At 48.1% G+C, this 17,173-nt stretch overlaps 1 protein-coding gene across 2 annotated transcripts in view; it reads right to left on the bottom strand.

The window, feature by feature from the left end:
• ABCA13 (ATP binding cassette subfamily A member 13) overlaps positions 1 to 17,173 on the bottom strand; it is a 393,960-nt gene that overhangs the window by 104,993 nt on the left and 271,794 nt on the right. Inside the window, exons 49-53 of one of the 2 annotated variants that reach the window (XM_086398601.1) lie at positions 16,697 to 16,751; positions 14,499 to 14,676; positions 11,963 to 12,078; positions 6,710 to 6,866; positions 2,097 to 2,350 (exon numbers count right to left, since the gene is read on the bottom strand). In XM_086398601.1, the coding sequence (XP_086254727.1) occupies positions 2,097 to 2,350; positions 6,710 to 6,866; positions 11,963 to 12,078; positions 14,499 to 14,676; positions 16,697 to 16,751 (760 nt within the window). The remainder of the gene's footprint in view (positions 1 to 2,096; positions 2,351 to 6,709; positions 6,867 to 11,962; positions 12,079 to 14,498; positions 14,677 to 16,696; positions 16,752 to 17,173) is intronic. The other variant, XR_015163267.1, reaches the window with a different exon arrangement.

Here is a 17,173-nt window from a genome sequence, read left to right as displayed (position 1 = left end):
ATTGGAAGGACTAATGCTGAAGCTGAAACTCCAATACTTTGGCCACCTAACTCGAAGAACTGACTCATTTGGAAATTCCCTGATGCTGGGAAAGACTAAAGGCAGGAGGAAAAGGGGATGACAGAGGATGAGATGGTTGGATGGCGTCAAACGACTTGATGGACATTAGTTTGAGCAAGCTTCAGGAGTTGGTGATGGACAGGGAAGCCTGGCATGCTGCAGTCCATGGGGTTTCATGTAAGGTAACACCCAAAGTCTTTACAGAAAAATCTTTTGATGCTGCAGCAGGATTGAATACCCTGAAATCTGCTGAAGGGGTTTCTACAAAATAAGTTTTAAAATAGATTAAACTATGGAGGGCCGAATACAGGACCAATTACATTTGAAAGACACACAGAATTCTATTTCAACCTCTGCCAGTATTGGAAATCTAGATTCCAGAGGGATTGTGGCTAACTCAAGAGAGGTTTGTGATGGCTATTCAAATGGTTCTCCACTTTAGCAGATTCTAAAGGAAGTATGTTGATGAATTGACTGAGGGGGAGAAATTCTATAAGGAAATCATCACGGAGTGTTACTACTAGGTCTATAATATTTAACAGTTTCTCCTGTGAAATAGTCCTAATTAGTACTTCCTCCATGAAGTATCCCTTTATTAGAGCAACTCCACAGATTCAGGCCACAAGGGTTACAGAGGGAGAGACATGCCACTGTGGACCCTACATAAGAAAGTACACTCCTTGCTTAATATTTAAAATGTGTTATCTGTCAATACTTCACACATCCTTGCAAAACCACTTGTGATCCTATTGAGAATATAGAGATGCGGGTATAAGAATGTGTTTGTGTGGACATGGGCACACACAAACTCACGTGGACAGCACACATCATATACACACACACCCCTTGGGCTACTGACTTTCATTCTCACCTAACAAAGAGGAGGACATTATCAGCACCATTACTGAATAACAGTAATTAAATAAAACATTTTTAGTGCTAATAACAAGGGGATCCCTCCCAGCATCAGGGTCTTTTCCAATGAGTCAACTCTTCGCATGAGGTGGCCAAAGTATTGGAGTTTCAGCTTCAGCATCAGTCCTTCTAATGATCAGTCCTGGGTGTTCATTAGAAGGACTGATGTTGAAGCTGAAACTCCAATACTTTGGCCACCTCATGTGAAGAGTTGACTCATTGGGAAAGACCCTGATTCTGGGAAAGATTGAAGGCAGGAGGACAAAGAGATGAGAGAGGATGAGATGGCTTGATGGCATCACCGACTCAATGGATATGAGTTTCGGTAAGCTCCGGGAGTTGGTGATGAACAGGGAGGCCTGGCGTGCTGCAGTTCATGGGGTCGCAAAGAGTCGGACACGACTGAGTGACTGAACTGAACTGAACAAGAGGATCTTCAAAGGGCAAGTGGTTATCAGCACTGACTTTCTTACACACCTGCTTTTAGGAGTTGATGCTATTTTGCCACAAAATGATATTATGTTATGAAAGTGAAAGTGTTAGTCACTAAGTCATGTTCAACTCTTTGAGACCCCATGGAAAGTAGCCCATCAGGCTCCTCTGTCCATGGGACTTCCCAGGCAAGAATACTGGAGCAGGTTGCCTTTCCTTCTCCAGAGGATCTTCCTAACCCTGGGATCGAATCAGTGTTTCCTGCATTGCAGGAAGATTCTCTACCATCTGAGCCACCAGGGAAGTCAAGAGTATGTTATGGGATCAACTGAATTCACCCTAGGTGCTACAATCAGAGTAAGAGGAAAACTGAGCAATTGTAAGAAGGAAAATTCATTAAGGTGACTAATGGGTTGGGTTGATTATCTCACCCAATTAAGAATTGGGTGGATTATCTCAGAGGTTGACACCTTTTCTTTTGTCATTCCCCTTCCTAATGTCAGAAACTCACCAATGAAAAGAAAAAAACAAACAAAAACAAAGCAAACAAAAACTGTCAAACCCTAACTATGAGGTGTGGGTACGACACTGTTCAGAATGTTTCTTGTCCCGCAGCCTCCCAGATGGATTTGCTGCTCCATCTTTATTCAGACACTAGTTCCATCAAGGACGAGCCCTGCAGGACGTACCTGGGTTGCAGCCAGAGGTCTCTGTGAAGCAGCACCCTCAGGAGGAGAAGGACCGAGCCTTGTACAGCCAACTGCACGAAGATCCAGCCCAGGAAGTTCATCTCAAATGGGCTCACATAGGAGTCGATGCCAAAGTTATGGGTCAGGTCGTACCTGATCTGATTGTAACAGAGTTCTATCAGCCCCTGACCCAGGCAGAACTGAGGGAAAATAGTGAAGACCCACTTGAGGACGTCATAGATGTTCTGTAAATTCTGTGCAGTGAAAGAAAGAGAAGTCAAAGTGAGAGCTCTTCGTAAAGAAGACATACAAAACCCTCAATCTTACAGCCAATACCATCCAGTGTTCCCTTACAATGTAAACTCACGGCTGTTCACAATGAGTTGTCTCTACTAGTGTGGTTCAAGGACAATAGAAAATCCAAAAAAAAAGGCTTTTAGGTCAACACCAAAAATCAAACAGCCCAATCAAAAACTGGGCAGAAGTCTTAAAGAGACATTTCTCTGAGGAAGACATACAGATGGTCAATAGGCATAAAAAGATGCTCATCATTGCTAAGTATTAGAGAAATGCCAATCAAGACCACAATGAGATATCACCAGTCAGAATGACCATCATCAAGAAGTCTACAAATGCTGGAGAGGGTGTGGAGAAAAAGGAACCCTTCTACACTGTTGGGGTGGGAAAGTAAACTGGTGCAGCCACTATGGAAAACAGGACGAAGATTCCCTAAAAAGCTAAAAACAGAGCTACCATATGATCCAGCAATCCCACTTCTGGGCACATATCCAGTGAAAATCTAATTTGAAGAGATACATGCACCCCGATGCTCACAGCAGCACTATTTACAATGGCCAAGACATGGAAACAACCGAAATGTCCTTCAACAGATGAAGGGATAAAGAAGATGTGGTGCACACACACAATGAACCATTACTCAGTCATAGAAAGGGATGACATAATGCCAGCTGTAGCAACATGGAGGCTACTAGAGGTTATTACACTACGTGAAGCAAGTCAGAAGGCGAAAGACAAATGTTATATGCTATTACTCATATGTGGAATCCAAACCACGACACAAATCAGCTGATCCGTGAAACAGACACAGACTCACAGACATAGAGGACAGATCTGCAGTTGCCAAGGGCAGGGGGGAAGGGGAGGGGTGGAGAGGGAGTTTGGGATTAGCAGATGCAAGCTATTACAATATAAAGAATGATCAACAACCAGGCCCCACTGTATGGTACAGGGAACTACATTCAGTACCCTGTGATCAGCCATAATGGAAAAGAACATGAAAAAGAATGTACAGATGCATACGATTGAGTCACTGTACTGCTGCACAGTAGTAATTAACACAACATTGTAACTCAACTCTACTTCAATAAAAAAATAAGCTGAAAAATAAGAGTAATAAAGCAAAAAATGACTTTTGGGGGGCATGTATTGTTACATCACAGTTTACTGTCCTTTGCATGCAGACATGAGAAAAACATGAAAGGCTCATTTAATGATCCTTTGGTTCAAGTCTTGACCAACTACCACTATTTACAGATTTCAAGCAGTCCTAAAGGGGCTTATTATCCCACTTTTCATAAAACTATGTCCCTGGATCAAATAATATATGACTTCAAAGGGTTCCGTTTTAACAAGATGGAAACAGAAGACTATTATAGCTTTTAACTCAGGATCTGACAGTTCAGGGAATAATTAATTAATGGTGAGGACTCAGATCTGACTGCAAGAAAGTCACACATTATCTCTTACCACGTGAACGAAGCTATTTGCAACTCATAACACCAACTTGGTAAATAACCCACATGTGTTGAGTGTAGCCACACAAAGTCACAGAACAGCAATTCACAAGTGTCTGATTCATAATGTCTCTACTTTATCAATTGGAGATTGATAAAGTAGAGACATAAATTACTGAAACTATGAGTTTTTTCCAAAAGCCAAAACTACTGAGTGGGCACACCACAACTAGAGAGCCCGTGCACCACAATGAAAGATCCACACGACACAACCAAGATCCCACGTGCCGCAACCAAGACCCAACGCAGCCAAATAAATAAACATTAAAAAAAAAAAAACTATGATTTTTTCACCTACCTGCATCCCCCATCCCTCAAAAGAGAACCTCCGCAGTGGGAGAGACAGATGCGCCGCAGCCTGAATTAGAGTCCCAAATGCCTTTTCTGTGCATATCTGCTTATAAACTGTGACTTGGTCAAAACTAAAATGCTCACATTAACAGTATTGTTTGTCTGCTGCTGCTAAGTCACTTCAGTCGTGTCCAACTCTGTGCGACCCCATAGACGGCAGCCCACTAGGCTCCCCCATCCCTGGGATTCTCCAGGCAAGAACACTGGAGTGGGTTGCCATTTCCTTCTCCAATGCATGAAAGTGAAAAGTGAAAGTGAAGTTGCTCAGTTGTGTCCGACTTAGCGACCCCATGGACTGCAGCCCACCAGGCTCCTCCGTCCATGGGATTTTCCAGGCAAAGTACTGGAGTGGGGTGCCATTGCCTTCTCCGATTGTTTGTCTACATAGTGGTTAATACCAGCTGTACTGGTCTCTGGCACTGGTCTGAAAACCTAGTCCCCTTTCTCATCTTATGTCATGTTTTCATAGGAATATGTTACCTCTTGAACTTACAAAGGAATATCTGAAAATCACCCATTTATGATGTTGATCTTTTTAAGTGGAGCATATCAAAATAAAGAGCAAAGGGAAAAAAAGACCTCAGCAACAGCAAGGAAATGCCTTTTGTTATCTGTTAACAATTGAGCTTGACTCATTTTTTTGCAAACAACTTACTGCCTGCAGATTTCTCTCCAAGTGAACAAAGCTGTTTATAACGGGAGGGAACAAGGCATCCCACTGACCTCAGTCTCAGGACCTCAAGACTCTGGGTTGGTTTGCTCTGCAGGTCTAGAAGACCCCTCCTCCTCCTCTTCTGTCTGTGACCCGTCCCCAGGGCAGGGACTGTCTACCTCGAATCTGCCTGTCTTCCCATTTAGTTCATGACTGAGATCCATGGTATATCAGCGCTCTGATGGGGACAAGGAAGCTCTGTTCTGCCTCCACTAACTTCAATGCTCTCTCGAGTTAAAGTCAATGAATCGTTCTGCTAGTTTGCTATTTAAAGTCTAGACATACTAATACAGATTAGTGTCAATAACAGATCTAAAAAAATCACCAGAATAAATTGTTTCCTTCAATTGGATCCAAAAACGCTTGTTTACAGAGCTCGCTGCTTCTGTACAAACTTGAGGAAAAGAACACAAGCTGTTGCTGTAGAATCAATCATGTCCCAGTGCGTCTGGGCACAAGAAGGGAGCTCAGCCTCCAACTTGCTGGACACTGACCAGCAGCTTGTCCTCCAGACTGGGCCTTTCTGGGGCTGTTTTCTCAGCCTCTGAGTGGATCCAACGCCAGGACTAGTGAGGAACGGGGCCCACACAGACAGTAGGAAGTCAGGAGAGAACGGTGTGGCCAGAGCCAAGAAGGGAAAGTGTGGAAAGACGGGCAGAGGAGGCTTCAAACTCTGAAGTCCATCCCCACAGGCAGCCCAGGGGAGGCTGAGAAAGAGAGAAGATGAGTTACTGTGGACAAAACCCAGCAGGCCTCACAGGGAGGAGCCTGGCCCAACAAGAGTCAGCGGGTGGGAGGGGGTGGCCAGCACTGCTGGGTTCCACTGGACCCTGATACCTGCTGGAGTGACAGCTCCGAAGTGGCCCTCCCGATACAGACAGCCTGATGGAAGGGGTTCCCTGAGAGAGGCACCTCCTCACCCGGATAAATATTCCTGGGCCAGGAGTCCAGTAATAGGGAAGCCTTCTGCTCCAAAACTCTGAGAGCAGCAAATCTAAATCTGTCCCAGGGCTCCGAGGGGAGAGGGCAGAATCACCTGGAAAATCCAAACCCGCTGTGGCCTGAGAGTATGGTCTGCTGCTGCAGCTAAGTCGCTTCAGTCGGATCCGACTCTGTGAGACCCCATAGACAGCAGCGCACCAGGCTCCCCAGTCCCTGGGGTTCTCCAGGCAAGAACAGTGGAGTGGGTTGCCATTTCCTTCTCCAGTGCATGAAAGTGAAAAGTGAAAGTGAAGTCGCTCAGTTGTGTCCAACTCTTTGTGACCCCATGGACTGCAGCCTACCAGGCTCCTCCACCCATGGGATTTTCCAGGCAAGAGTACTGGAGTGGGCTGCCAGACCGGAGCATCCAAGCCCAAAGACAGGAATGTCTGAGCCCTGTTCCCACGACGCCCAGACAGGACACACTTCACACAAACAGCCACTCTTTCAACCATCGATCGGTCATTCATCCACAAACAGGGATGCAGCCGTGAATGCACTGCTCAGTCTGCCCTTCACCCAGGAAGCAGGAGCACAAACAACTCATCTTCTGCCTGCGGCTGCCAGCCTGGATCTGCTGCGTGTCAAGGCACAGATGTTTCTGCTAAGTGGAGTCCCTGTCTCTCTCTGGAGGTAAAGACAGTGGACACCAGCACATCTGCAGTGAAGCCCAGTTGGAAAAGGAATGGTCTCGGGGTGAGTCGACCCTCTGTCCCTCCCCTCGCCCCTGGGAGGCCATGCAGAGGGTCACAGACCTGAGCCTTGGAGACGATGGCCAGCAGCCGGGGCATGACCGTCATCAGCATGGTACAGAGGCCAAAGATGAAGTTCAAGGAGATGTAGGAGATGAAAGCGACGTCCGAGCTGGAGAAGATCCTCGAGACGAGATACATCCAGGGAAGAGTGGCATACCTGAAAATCAAAGTGAAAAGCCGTGCTCCTCGACCTGCAATTCTTCCTTCTCTAGAGACTGAATCATAGACGAGATGCTGTTGGCTGGTTAGTCTTCCTCCCTCAATGAACAGAAGCACACTTGACTTAATAAAGCTGGCAGTATTTTCTAAAGATGAAGCGCATTTTCCGTAATATCAGAGCCTGGGTTGGGTCAAACCCAGGCCTGGGCGTGCAGCTTCATCAGCCAAAGAAAGGCCCACTTCCCCCACCCGGTGGGGCGAGCTTGGCCTTGCTCCTCGCTCACAGCTTCTCAGCAAAGAGACATGACACCTGTTTGTCAGAGTGAGAATTAAAGCTATCACAAGCGGAGAACGCTATACAAAAAGAGGACCTCAGATGAAAATGGAAAGCTTCCTCTCTGGGGTGCCCTCACGGGCTTCATGCCTTATGCCTCCAGTGTGTGCTCTGACCTCCCCACTCCTACAGCCCCCCAGGTGGGAGCCGTGGCCCCGTTTTACCACGGCACTGACAAGGCTCAGATGCCTGACTGGGAACCCACAGCTGGAAAGGACGTGGAGCTGAAGTGGGAGTCGTTTCTGTGTGACCCGAAGCTGGGCAGTGGACAGCGAAGCCCAGAAGTGGCCCCCACAGGCTTCAGACGGCCTCACGCTGTAGGAAAACACCCACAAGGTTCCTCACAGGAAAACACCTCTTCGTGTTTCCTTCTCCAGAGCACAGAGCCAGGATTTATTCACGGTTGACTCCCCTCGGCTTCCTCCTGTGACCTCCCCAACCCACCTACCCCACCAAGCAAAGGAAGCTGGTACCTCAATGTGGACGCCAGCAGAGAAGTCACTGACTTTTTAAAAAAATGTTTATTAATGTTTTTTAACTTTTTTATATTGGAGTAGAGCTGATTAATAATGTCATGATAGTTTCAGGTGGAGCAAAGGGACTCAGTCACAAATGTACATGGATCCACTCTCCCCCAGACTCCCCTACCATCCAGGCTGCCACATAACACTGAGCAGAGTTCCCTATGCTAAACAGTAGGTCCTTGCTGGTTATCTATTTTAAATATATCAGTGTGTACGTGTGTGCTCAGTCATTTCACTAGTGTCCAACTACGACCCCATGGACTGTAGCTCACCAGGCTCCTCTGTCCACGGGATTCTTCAGGCCAGAATACTGGAGTGGGCTGCAAGAGTACTGGATCCTCCTCCAGGGGATCTTCCTGACCCCGGGATCGAACCCGAATCTCTTGAGTCTTCTGCTTTGCCAGGCAGGTTCTTTACCGCCAGCGCCACCTAGTAAGCCCAGCCGTGCGTAATGCCAATCCCAAACTCTGTACCTATCGCTTCCCTCTGTCCTTCCCCCTTGGCAACCAGGAGCTTGTTCTCTAAGTCTGTGAGTTTGTTTCTGTTTTGGGAGTTCATTTGTATCATTTCTTTTTAGATTCTGCACATAAGGAACGTCATACGATATTTCTCCTCTGTCTGACTTACTCCATTCGGAACAATCTCTATATCCATTCATGCTGCTGCAATGTTAGCATCATTTCATCATTTTTATTGGCTGAGTAACATTCCATTGTAAAGTGGTACAGCCACTGTGGAGAACAGTATGGAGGTTCCTTTAAAAACTAAAAATACAGCTACCATTTAACTCTGAAGTCCCTCTCCCTGGCTCAGCAGGCTCTTGAAATAGTTTTAGATTTGAGTGTAATTCCTTATCCACATGAAAGCTATGGTATTTGCCCCTGGATCAAAAATACATCCTTGTATTTCAGAAAATATTAACATTATATATGTTTAATATTAAACATAAAATCATACAGTATGTTAGAAACTTCTGTCAACAGTCTGCCTCATAATTCAGGCACGAAGAAAATGAGTTTTGAGCACACAAGAGGAAGGTAAGTGCTTTAATGCAACTGGTCTTAATTAGCTGTTGCATCAAACAGTTCAATGATTAATGATCACTGAACTAAATTCACACTACTATGTAAAAAATAGATAATTAATAAGGACCTACTGTATAGCACAAGGAACTCGACTCAATGCTCTGTAATGATCTATATGGGAAAAGAATATTAAAAAGAGTGGAAATATGTTGTCCAGTTGCTAAGTCGTGCCTCACTCTTTTCAAACCCATGGACTGCAGCAAGCCAGGCTTCCCTGTCCTGCACTATCTCCCAGAAGTTGCTCAAACTCATGTCCACCAAGTCAGTGATGACATCCAACTATCTTGTCCTCTGTCACCCCCTTCTACTCCTGCCTTCAATCTTTCCCAGCATCAGGGTCTTTCCCAATGAGTTGTCTCTACACATCAGGAGGCCAAAATGTTGGAGCTTCTTATGCGTAACTTATTCACTGTGCTGTACATCGAAAGCTAACACAACACTATAAATCAACTATACTCCAATAAAAATTAATTTTGAAATTAACTAAATTAATTACCAAAGAGGTCATGGCTCCATGGTCTCCATCTGAAATACAGAGAGCAGCCCTGCCTCACGTTCAGCCCCACACGGCCACTCTCTGTCCTTCTCTGTCCCCCAGGACATAAACAAGCACTACCCTGCCGCTGTGCGGCTCTCTGGATGAGCACGTGAGACAGCAGCAGTCAGAGCAGATTTTAACCGGAACACAAGGAGCAGCAGCAGTCTGTGAGCCAGTTGTGGGAGGCAGCTGTAGTTGCTGTGAAATTCCTTCCAAAAATGAGCCAACACTCCCTCCCCAACAACTTAAAACTACTGTTTCAAGGACTTCCTGGCCATCCAGTGGTTAGAACTCTGCAATTCCACTCAGGGTGCATGGGTTCCATCCCAGGTCAGGGAATTAAGAGCCTGTGTGCCACTCAGCAGGCTTCCCCAGTGGCTCAGTAGTAAAGAATCTGCCTGCCACTGCAGGAGATGCAGGAGACGTGGGTTCAATCCCTGGGTTGGGAAGATCCCCTGAGGAGGGCATGGCAACCCAGCCCAGTACTCTTCTTCCCTGGAGAATCCCGTGGACAGAGGAGCCTGGCGGGCTACAGTCCCTGGGGTCGCAGAGAGTCATTCACAACTGAGCACAAACACAAAGGGCATAACCTGTTTTTAATGAAACCTATGGTAGCTTCTAACAACCTCCATTTTTTATTAAACTATAATGCCATTTTAATATTTTAACACCGGAGGTTGGAGGGCTGCTAACCATTATTCTGCCATTTATGGGGTTTTCTATGGGGTCGCATAGAGTTGGACACGACTGAAGCGACTCAGCAGCAGCAGTAGCAGCAGCCTCCCTTTGAAACTGGCCCCTCGCCCCACATGGCAGGAATTTTCCAAGACATGGAACAGGATTCTGTGTTCTCATCTTTTAGTGTTAAATGTGCACTAAATAGTGGTTAAGGTTTCATGTTTTTATATAAGTTAGATTCTCTTTTCTCTCTGAGATTTTTAGGTTTCTTTTTCCTTTTTGATGCTTATTCTCCCTTTCCAGCTTAAATATTGATTTTTCCTCCATAGAGAGAAAGAAAAGAAAAAGGAAAATTGTAACTGGGCATGTTTTCCTATTATATCTTATGAGACTCTGATCACTTACACAATCCCTAGTTTTTCCAGATTCCAAACAAACGGCCCCTTTTAATGCCTGACTGTGTTCTTGGGTCTCAGCTTATTCTAGGATCAGCCTTTTTGAGGTGGTTCTGGGGCTCCTTCTGTGGACAGGAGGGGTCAGCCAACACGCTTGTCCACTGGGGCACTCAGGGGATGTGGTAGCATTTGGGGCCCCAGGGATCTCTCCTCTTGCAGGGGAGTCACCGTGTCAGGGTCCTGCAAATTCCTGGGCTCCAGTGGAGGAAGAACCTGTCTAAAAACTGAACCAGCCCTGGGATGTCACCTGAGAGCCTGGTGGGTCCCTGCTTTGTGCTTCCCCCCCAGAACCTGCCTGAGTCACCTTTCCAGGTCCTCTGGGTCCCCCTCACCTAGGACCCTCCACTTGACATGTCACCCTCTGGGCCCATGGCTGTGCCTCAACCCGAAGAGACCAGTGAGTCTCCTGAAATCCTTTGAAAAGTGCTGCTGTCATGAACGTGCAGAGAATTCTTAGCTTAAGGTCTCCCTGTCTCTCTCTTTGTCCCTCGTCTATTCATCTATCCATCCCAGTAAGGATATAACTGTTCCCTAATTAGATGCTTTGAAAAGTCTGAATTGCTGATACAACTGTCATCTATGTAAAAACCATTTTATAAACTTTGGCTTAGATAAAAGCAGAATGCTCTGTTAAAAAAAAAAAAAAAATATATATATACACACACACACACACACACATATAAGTGTATATGTGTGCATGTGTGTGTACTCAGTCGTGTCTGACTCTTTACGACTCCATGGACTGTAGCCCTCCAGGCTCCTCTGTCCATGGAATTTTCCAGGAAAGAATACTGAAATAGATTGTCATTTCCTGTTCCAGGGGATCTTCTTGATCCAGGGATTGAACCCATGTCTCCTGCACTGGCAGGTAGGTGGCTTCTTTACCAGTGAGTCACAAGTTAATTTTTTCCCTACTATTATCAAGCATCTCTCACATACCTAGCCTAGATCTAGAGTCAAATGATGATCTTATGCATTCTTGCTGCCTGGCAGATACACTCTGGGGACTGCTAGCAAGGATCCTGATCAGTGTGTACAAAGGAGAAATTTGTAAAATGATTTTTCTGCTTTTGTTACTTTGATGCTGTGAGAAAAATAATAAAGAGACAGAAGTTAGACAAAACATTTCCAAACTTCTGAGACCAGGAGAGGGAGAAATACGGCAGCCGTAGAGCTTCACGAGTTCCAGGACAGCTCCGGAGCAGAGTGGGTAGTGTGTTTGAGCCCCAGAGGAGCATCAGAGACGGAATGACGGGCTCTGAGACAGATGGGGCCAAGCCGTCCCCGTCACTGCCCCCCGACCGTGAGCAAGCGCCAGGCGTCCTGCTCAGGCTGCTCAGCTCCGTGCCCCTAGAAGCAACAGCGTAATTGGTTGGAAAGAGAGAAAACCATGAAGCCGGCAGCAGGTTCAAAGCTGCCCCGGGGGGTTCTCCTTCAGAAAACAAGCCATAATTCTGCAGCCACGCGTCCCATCACATACCCGAAAAGTACCAGCAGCAGGGCCGTGGCCGCCAGGTTCTCCCGGAAAGTGAAGGCGGTTAGCTGGAAGGCCATGATCACAGAGACACACAGGCAGACGGAGACCAAGTAAAAGAGCTGAGAAATGAAGAGGAGAGGGCCTGTTAGCACAAGGGTTTGTCTATCACCATCTCCTGACCTCTGCCTGCCAATACAGGAGACACAAGAGATGCGGGTTTCATCCCTGGGTCGGGAAGACGCCCTGGAGGAGGGCATTGCAACCCGCTTCAGTATTCTTGGGCTTGGAAAGAATCTGCCTGCAAAGCAGGAGACCTGGGTTAGACCTCTGGGTTGGGAAGATCTCCCAGAGGAGGGCATGGCAACCCACTCCAGTATTCGTGCCTGGAGGATCCTCATAGACAGCGGAGCCTAGAGGGCTACAGTCCACGGGGTTGCTCGCAAAGAGTCAGTCATGACTGAGTAACCGAGCACGCACGCCTGACCACAAGCTCTCGGTTCGGCTCCCACTTAGCCTGTGTCCTGTCTGGCCCAGCACACGGTTACAGCAGTGGACTCAGGCCTGGAGAGTCACAGTTTGGGACTGAAACATGTCCCTTTCGAGATTCATGTAAAATGAGGTCGTGAGGATGGACTCTGACTCCACCGGGTGGGGGTCCTTACAGAGAGAGGAAATGAGGACACAGGCTCCCAGAGTGAGGACGTGGGGAGGAGACGGCTGTCCACCAGCCCTGGACGGAGGCCTCAGGAGTATCACCAGCCCTGCCCACGCTGGGACCTGGGACTCCAGCCTCTAGAGGGGCCACGAGATAAATGTCTAATGTCTACACCGCCCACACCCACCTCCTACGGGAAAGGGCAGGAACCCAGCCCCTGCCAGGACGCACAGCTTCTTCCTACACTAAGAGCCAAGGCTAGAAACCCCTCCTGCAGGGAGCAGCCCCCGAGGACTGACAACCCGTGGAAAACCCCCCAGCAGCAGTGCCCCTCCTGAAGCGTCAGACCACAGCTCTGATCTCGTCACCCTCTGTCCAGTGGCCCTCTCCCACACCTCTGACAAACCGAGTCTCAAGACGATTGCATCTTGTGTATTTATTTGTATTTATCTACTTGCTTTCTGCTTCCGCCCATAAGAACACAAGTTCTTTACAGGCAGAGACCCTCTCTGCTCTGTTCATGGTTTGTCCACAACACCTCAGACACACCTTAAAGAAAGTGAGAGTAAAGAAAGTGAAGTGGCTGAGTTGTGTCCGACTCTTTGCCACCCCTTGGACTATACCCTACCAGGCTGCTCTGTCCATGGAATTTTCCAGGCAAGAGTACTGGAGTGGGTTGCCATTGCCTTCTCCAGCGGATCTTCCCAACCTAGGGATCGAACCCAGGTCTCCCGCATTGCAGGCAGAGGCTTTACCGTCTGAGCCACACCTTGGCCCAGAGCAAAACCTCAAAAGCCTCCATTAAATGAGTGACTGACTAGGTGGGGAATGACTGGATGGAGGTGGGAAACCGAGAAGAAAGCAGTGCTCCCTGACTTATGCCCCCAGAGTAGAGGAGCCACGGTTAGTGGGAGGGAGAGGAGGACAGTCGACTCATGACTTCAGGAAGGGGGAGGCTCTGGGTCTCTCCTGCCTGCTCTTATGCTCTCCAGGTACATCCCGCCCCTTCTCCTTCTTGGAAGCAAGGGTCACTCTGCATCATTAAATAGCAGGCATGGCGATGGGCAGCCACGGAGGTCCCTGAACCAGTACTGGGCAACTGGCACTGCCCCGCCTGCTCTGCACCCTCTGGACACACGACCGCGGAGCAGTTACTCCCGATTCCATGCTTCTGTGTCGTGGTCCCACAGGGTCAGCCTTCAGGACGCGGCCTGGCCCCAAGCGGGCATCCAAGGAGGGCACTGTTTAAACAGCAGGGATGGATGAGATCACCCACTCCTCACCCACGTTAGAGTGCGAGCCGCTCAGCACGCCCCACGGTGTTAGGACACACACCCCATGCAGGGTTTTGCTGTGCTCGCCTGCCCTGCTGGTGTTCTCCTTAACGGCCACTTCTCCTAAAATCAGCTTTCAGTCCCCTTTGGTCTGCCCTGCTCCTGAGTCAGCCTGCTTTGAATAGTTTTCTTCCTCTCGCTTCTCTCATTCTCTGTGCACACACTGCATCCTGCAGGAAGGCATCCCTGGCTACCTCGATTTGGGTGAATCTCCTTCTCTTTGGGGTTCTCACAACACCTTAATTTCCATTTCTTGTGCTGATTGCAATGCTGGGTTTTAACCGTCTTCCTGCTAGTTCATCTCTTATACAGTTCTGTGCATTTCGTCTGGGTGGGAATTACATCTTTTGTCCCCACAGCTGCACAGATCCCAGCTTATATCCATCTTCCCCTCCTCAGAAGCAACATGACTGGGAAGTGCAGAGAGGAGGCTTAACGTCAAATGTGCTCCCAGGAACTGGCCAGCAAGGTGGAGCCACACACACACACACACACGCACACACGCCTCCCGGGGGTGCAGGGACACAGAGGGACAGCGCCAGAGACTTACCATGTCAAACAGGAAGTGTGTGAGCCAGTAGGTCCTGTAGCCCAGGCCGCTCACGTGCTGCAGCCTCTTGGCCCCGGTCACCCTGTCCCGCACCACGGAGCTGCCGATGGACGCAGAGAGGATGGAGAAGCCAAGCACGATGCACAGAGCGACACCGCACTGGCGGATGCTCTCCAGGCTGCGGGCAGGAGCAGAACAGGCATCAGCGGCTGACAGGGACCCGGGGCTTCTCCTGCTGCCACAGTCAGTGAACTGCTAGTTATCAGTTGAATGGTTACAGGGATGGGGAGGACTGACTTTTTGCAACCCTGTGGACTGTAGCCTGCCAGGCTCCTCTGTCCATGGGATTCTCCAGGCAAGAATACTGGAGTGGGTTGCCACTCCCTTCTCCAGCAGATCTTTCCAACCCAGGGATAGAACTCACGTCTCCTGCACTGCGGGCAGATTCTTTACCACCTGAGCACCAGGGCAGCCCGAAGGGAGGACAGGGTGGGGAAAAATTATTATGGGATGATATGAAATCATATGTGTGAAACTTCTGAAAACTGTAAAGCATGACAGAATTTAAAGAATCTTTCACTTACTTTCTTTAAAAAGTGAAAAAAAAAGATCTTTCATCCTTTCTCTACTGACTTATAAGAAGGTCCTACAATCTCAATAAAACTAGCTGTTGCCAGATGTGTTGTAAATATTTTTGTTTCTCTCTTCACTTTTTAAAGTTTATTTCTTGACAGACTTACTTTCTACTTTTGAATATATATATTTATATAATTTATATAATATATTCTTTAACTTTATAGGCTTTGCATTGGGCTTAGAAAATTTTAGTTCATGAAAATTACAAAAATATTCAGACATTTTCTTTCATTATCTTAAAGTTTTACTTTTAAGTGTTTGTTTCATATGGATTTTATTTTACTGTAAGAAAGTGAGGTAAAAATTAAAAATGCAGATTCATTCATTTACTTTTCAAATAGCCAGTGAGCTCTGCCTACACTGTGAATATATATATCTCTCCTCAAAGGAAAAAAAAATAAATAAACCGGACCAGCCAGCATATTGGCTAAGGGTGTGGATTCTCTTACTAAATCCCCTTGATGACCTTTCAAGGCCTGTGTTACAGCTCCCAGCATCCAGAGGACATAGAGGAGAGTGAAGTGTTCCCGCAGGTGCCCGTCTGCCCACTCAGAGCCTTGACATGACACTGAGTCTGCGCTCAGGTAAAACGGATGACCCCTGCCACCTGGCCTGCGTGCTGAGCTGTGCCCTCTGCCCACTTGGGGCCACCTCACTGGACAGCAGCTCCCATGGGAGCAGGGAGGCGATCAGCCCACCTCGGAACCTAAGCTCTCAAAGCACTGAAGCTCTGCATAGATGGTGGTGCTCGGCGATGACACGCACTGTGCTTCCTGGGCCATTTTTAACTGGAGCATCGCTAACACCTCTGGCCCACCACCACCTCCTCCTCGGGGATGGTCAGAGCCCGACTGAATGGCTCAGCTCAAACCGTCCATCACGTCTTACTGTATAACCGAAGTTGACAGGCCCACGCCTAGAATCCGGGGCAGGCGTCAGGTAAAGAAAGGACCCCAAGAGTCCACATGCAAGCGTGAGGACCACCTGCCATGTTCAGGACGTGAGGGGAGGTCGCCCATCAGGCAGATCGATGTCCTCCCACCCCGTCTGGTAAGTCACAGGAAGTGCATAAATAATACTTTTTCTTGTCACCCATTTTTCACTAAAGGTTTGCTCACTGTGTGGCAGAGAAGGGAGACGGGGAGGAGAAGACTCTCGGGTCTGTACATAAAGGGGCTCACTAGCACCATCTCCATGTGGACATCGAGGAAAGACTCACGGGAGCTGTCAAGATGCATTGTTATGGTGACCTCAGTAAACACTGTGCTTATAATCTTCACTTGAGAAAGATGTTGGGTCCCATGGGCTCTGGTGAATCATCCCCTCAGAACAACTTCCACCTGGAACTAAGCCATACAACACGCGCATCCCTTTTAGACTCAGCCGATGCACGCCCTCCTTCACTCATCCCTGTCCTCACGCTTTGCACTCAACGCCCAAGTCTTGCTCCACTCAGTGCATCTGCCAGCATCACTCACAGATGAGAAGAGGGATGAGAAGCACCCCTACCAACCCCAAGATGCTCTTCCTTAGCCAGCCCTCCCTCTGTTCCTTCAACTCACATCTTGTCCTCGTTCAGTAAGGCCCCTCCATACGGGTGGCTGTAGAGCGTGATTCCTACGAAAGACAAGTTGAAAATGAGTGAGAGAGCCCCGCCTGCGGTCCAGGGACAGCCCCCCCCTGCTAGCCACCTGAGGCACTGTGCCCAGTGCTGCCTGCCCACCTGGCCAGGGCCAGTCCCTCCACCTGGACAACGGCGAGTCGCAGCCAGCAGGTCAACCAGCGTGCACTAGAACTTCTGCAGCCACTGCTCCCAGAAACCACCCACAGGTACTGAACACATCTGCCCTACACGCTAGCCTCAGTGCTAACACGTCACAGCGACGGACTGTCCGTCACTGTGGCCCGGGTAATGTGTTACCCGTGGTTTACTGTGGGGAGCCAGGCTCAAGAAGACCAAACAACAATACACCAAGGGGATTCCTTCATGGAAACCACTGAAATACTCAAAACTTCTCCTCCAAATCAAGCCAAGTCTA

This window comes from Bos grunniens, chromosome 4, assembly GCF_055505025.1.
Source record: "Bos grunniens cultivar Pamir isolate PY7600 chromosome 4, Bosgru_T2T1.0, whole genome shotgun sequence".
NCBI lineage: Eukaryota > Metazoa > Chordata > Mammalia > Artiodactyla > Bovidae > Bos > Bos grunniens.
Note: the sequence above shows the minus strand (reverse complement) of the source record. Positions and strands in the feature narration are given on the sequence as shown.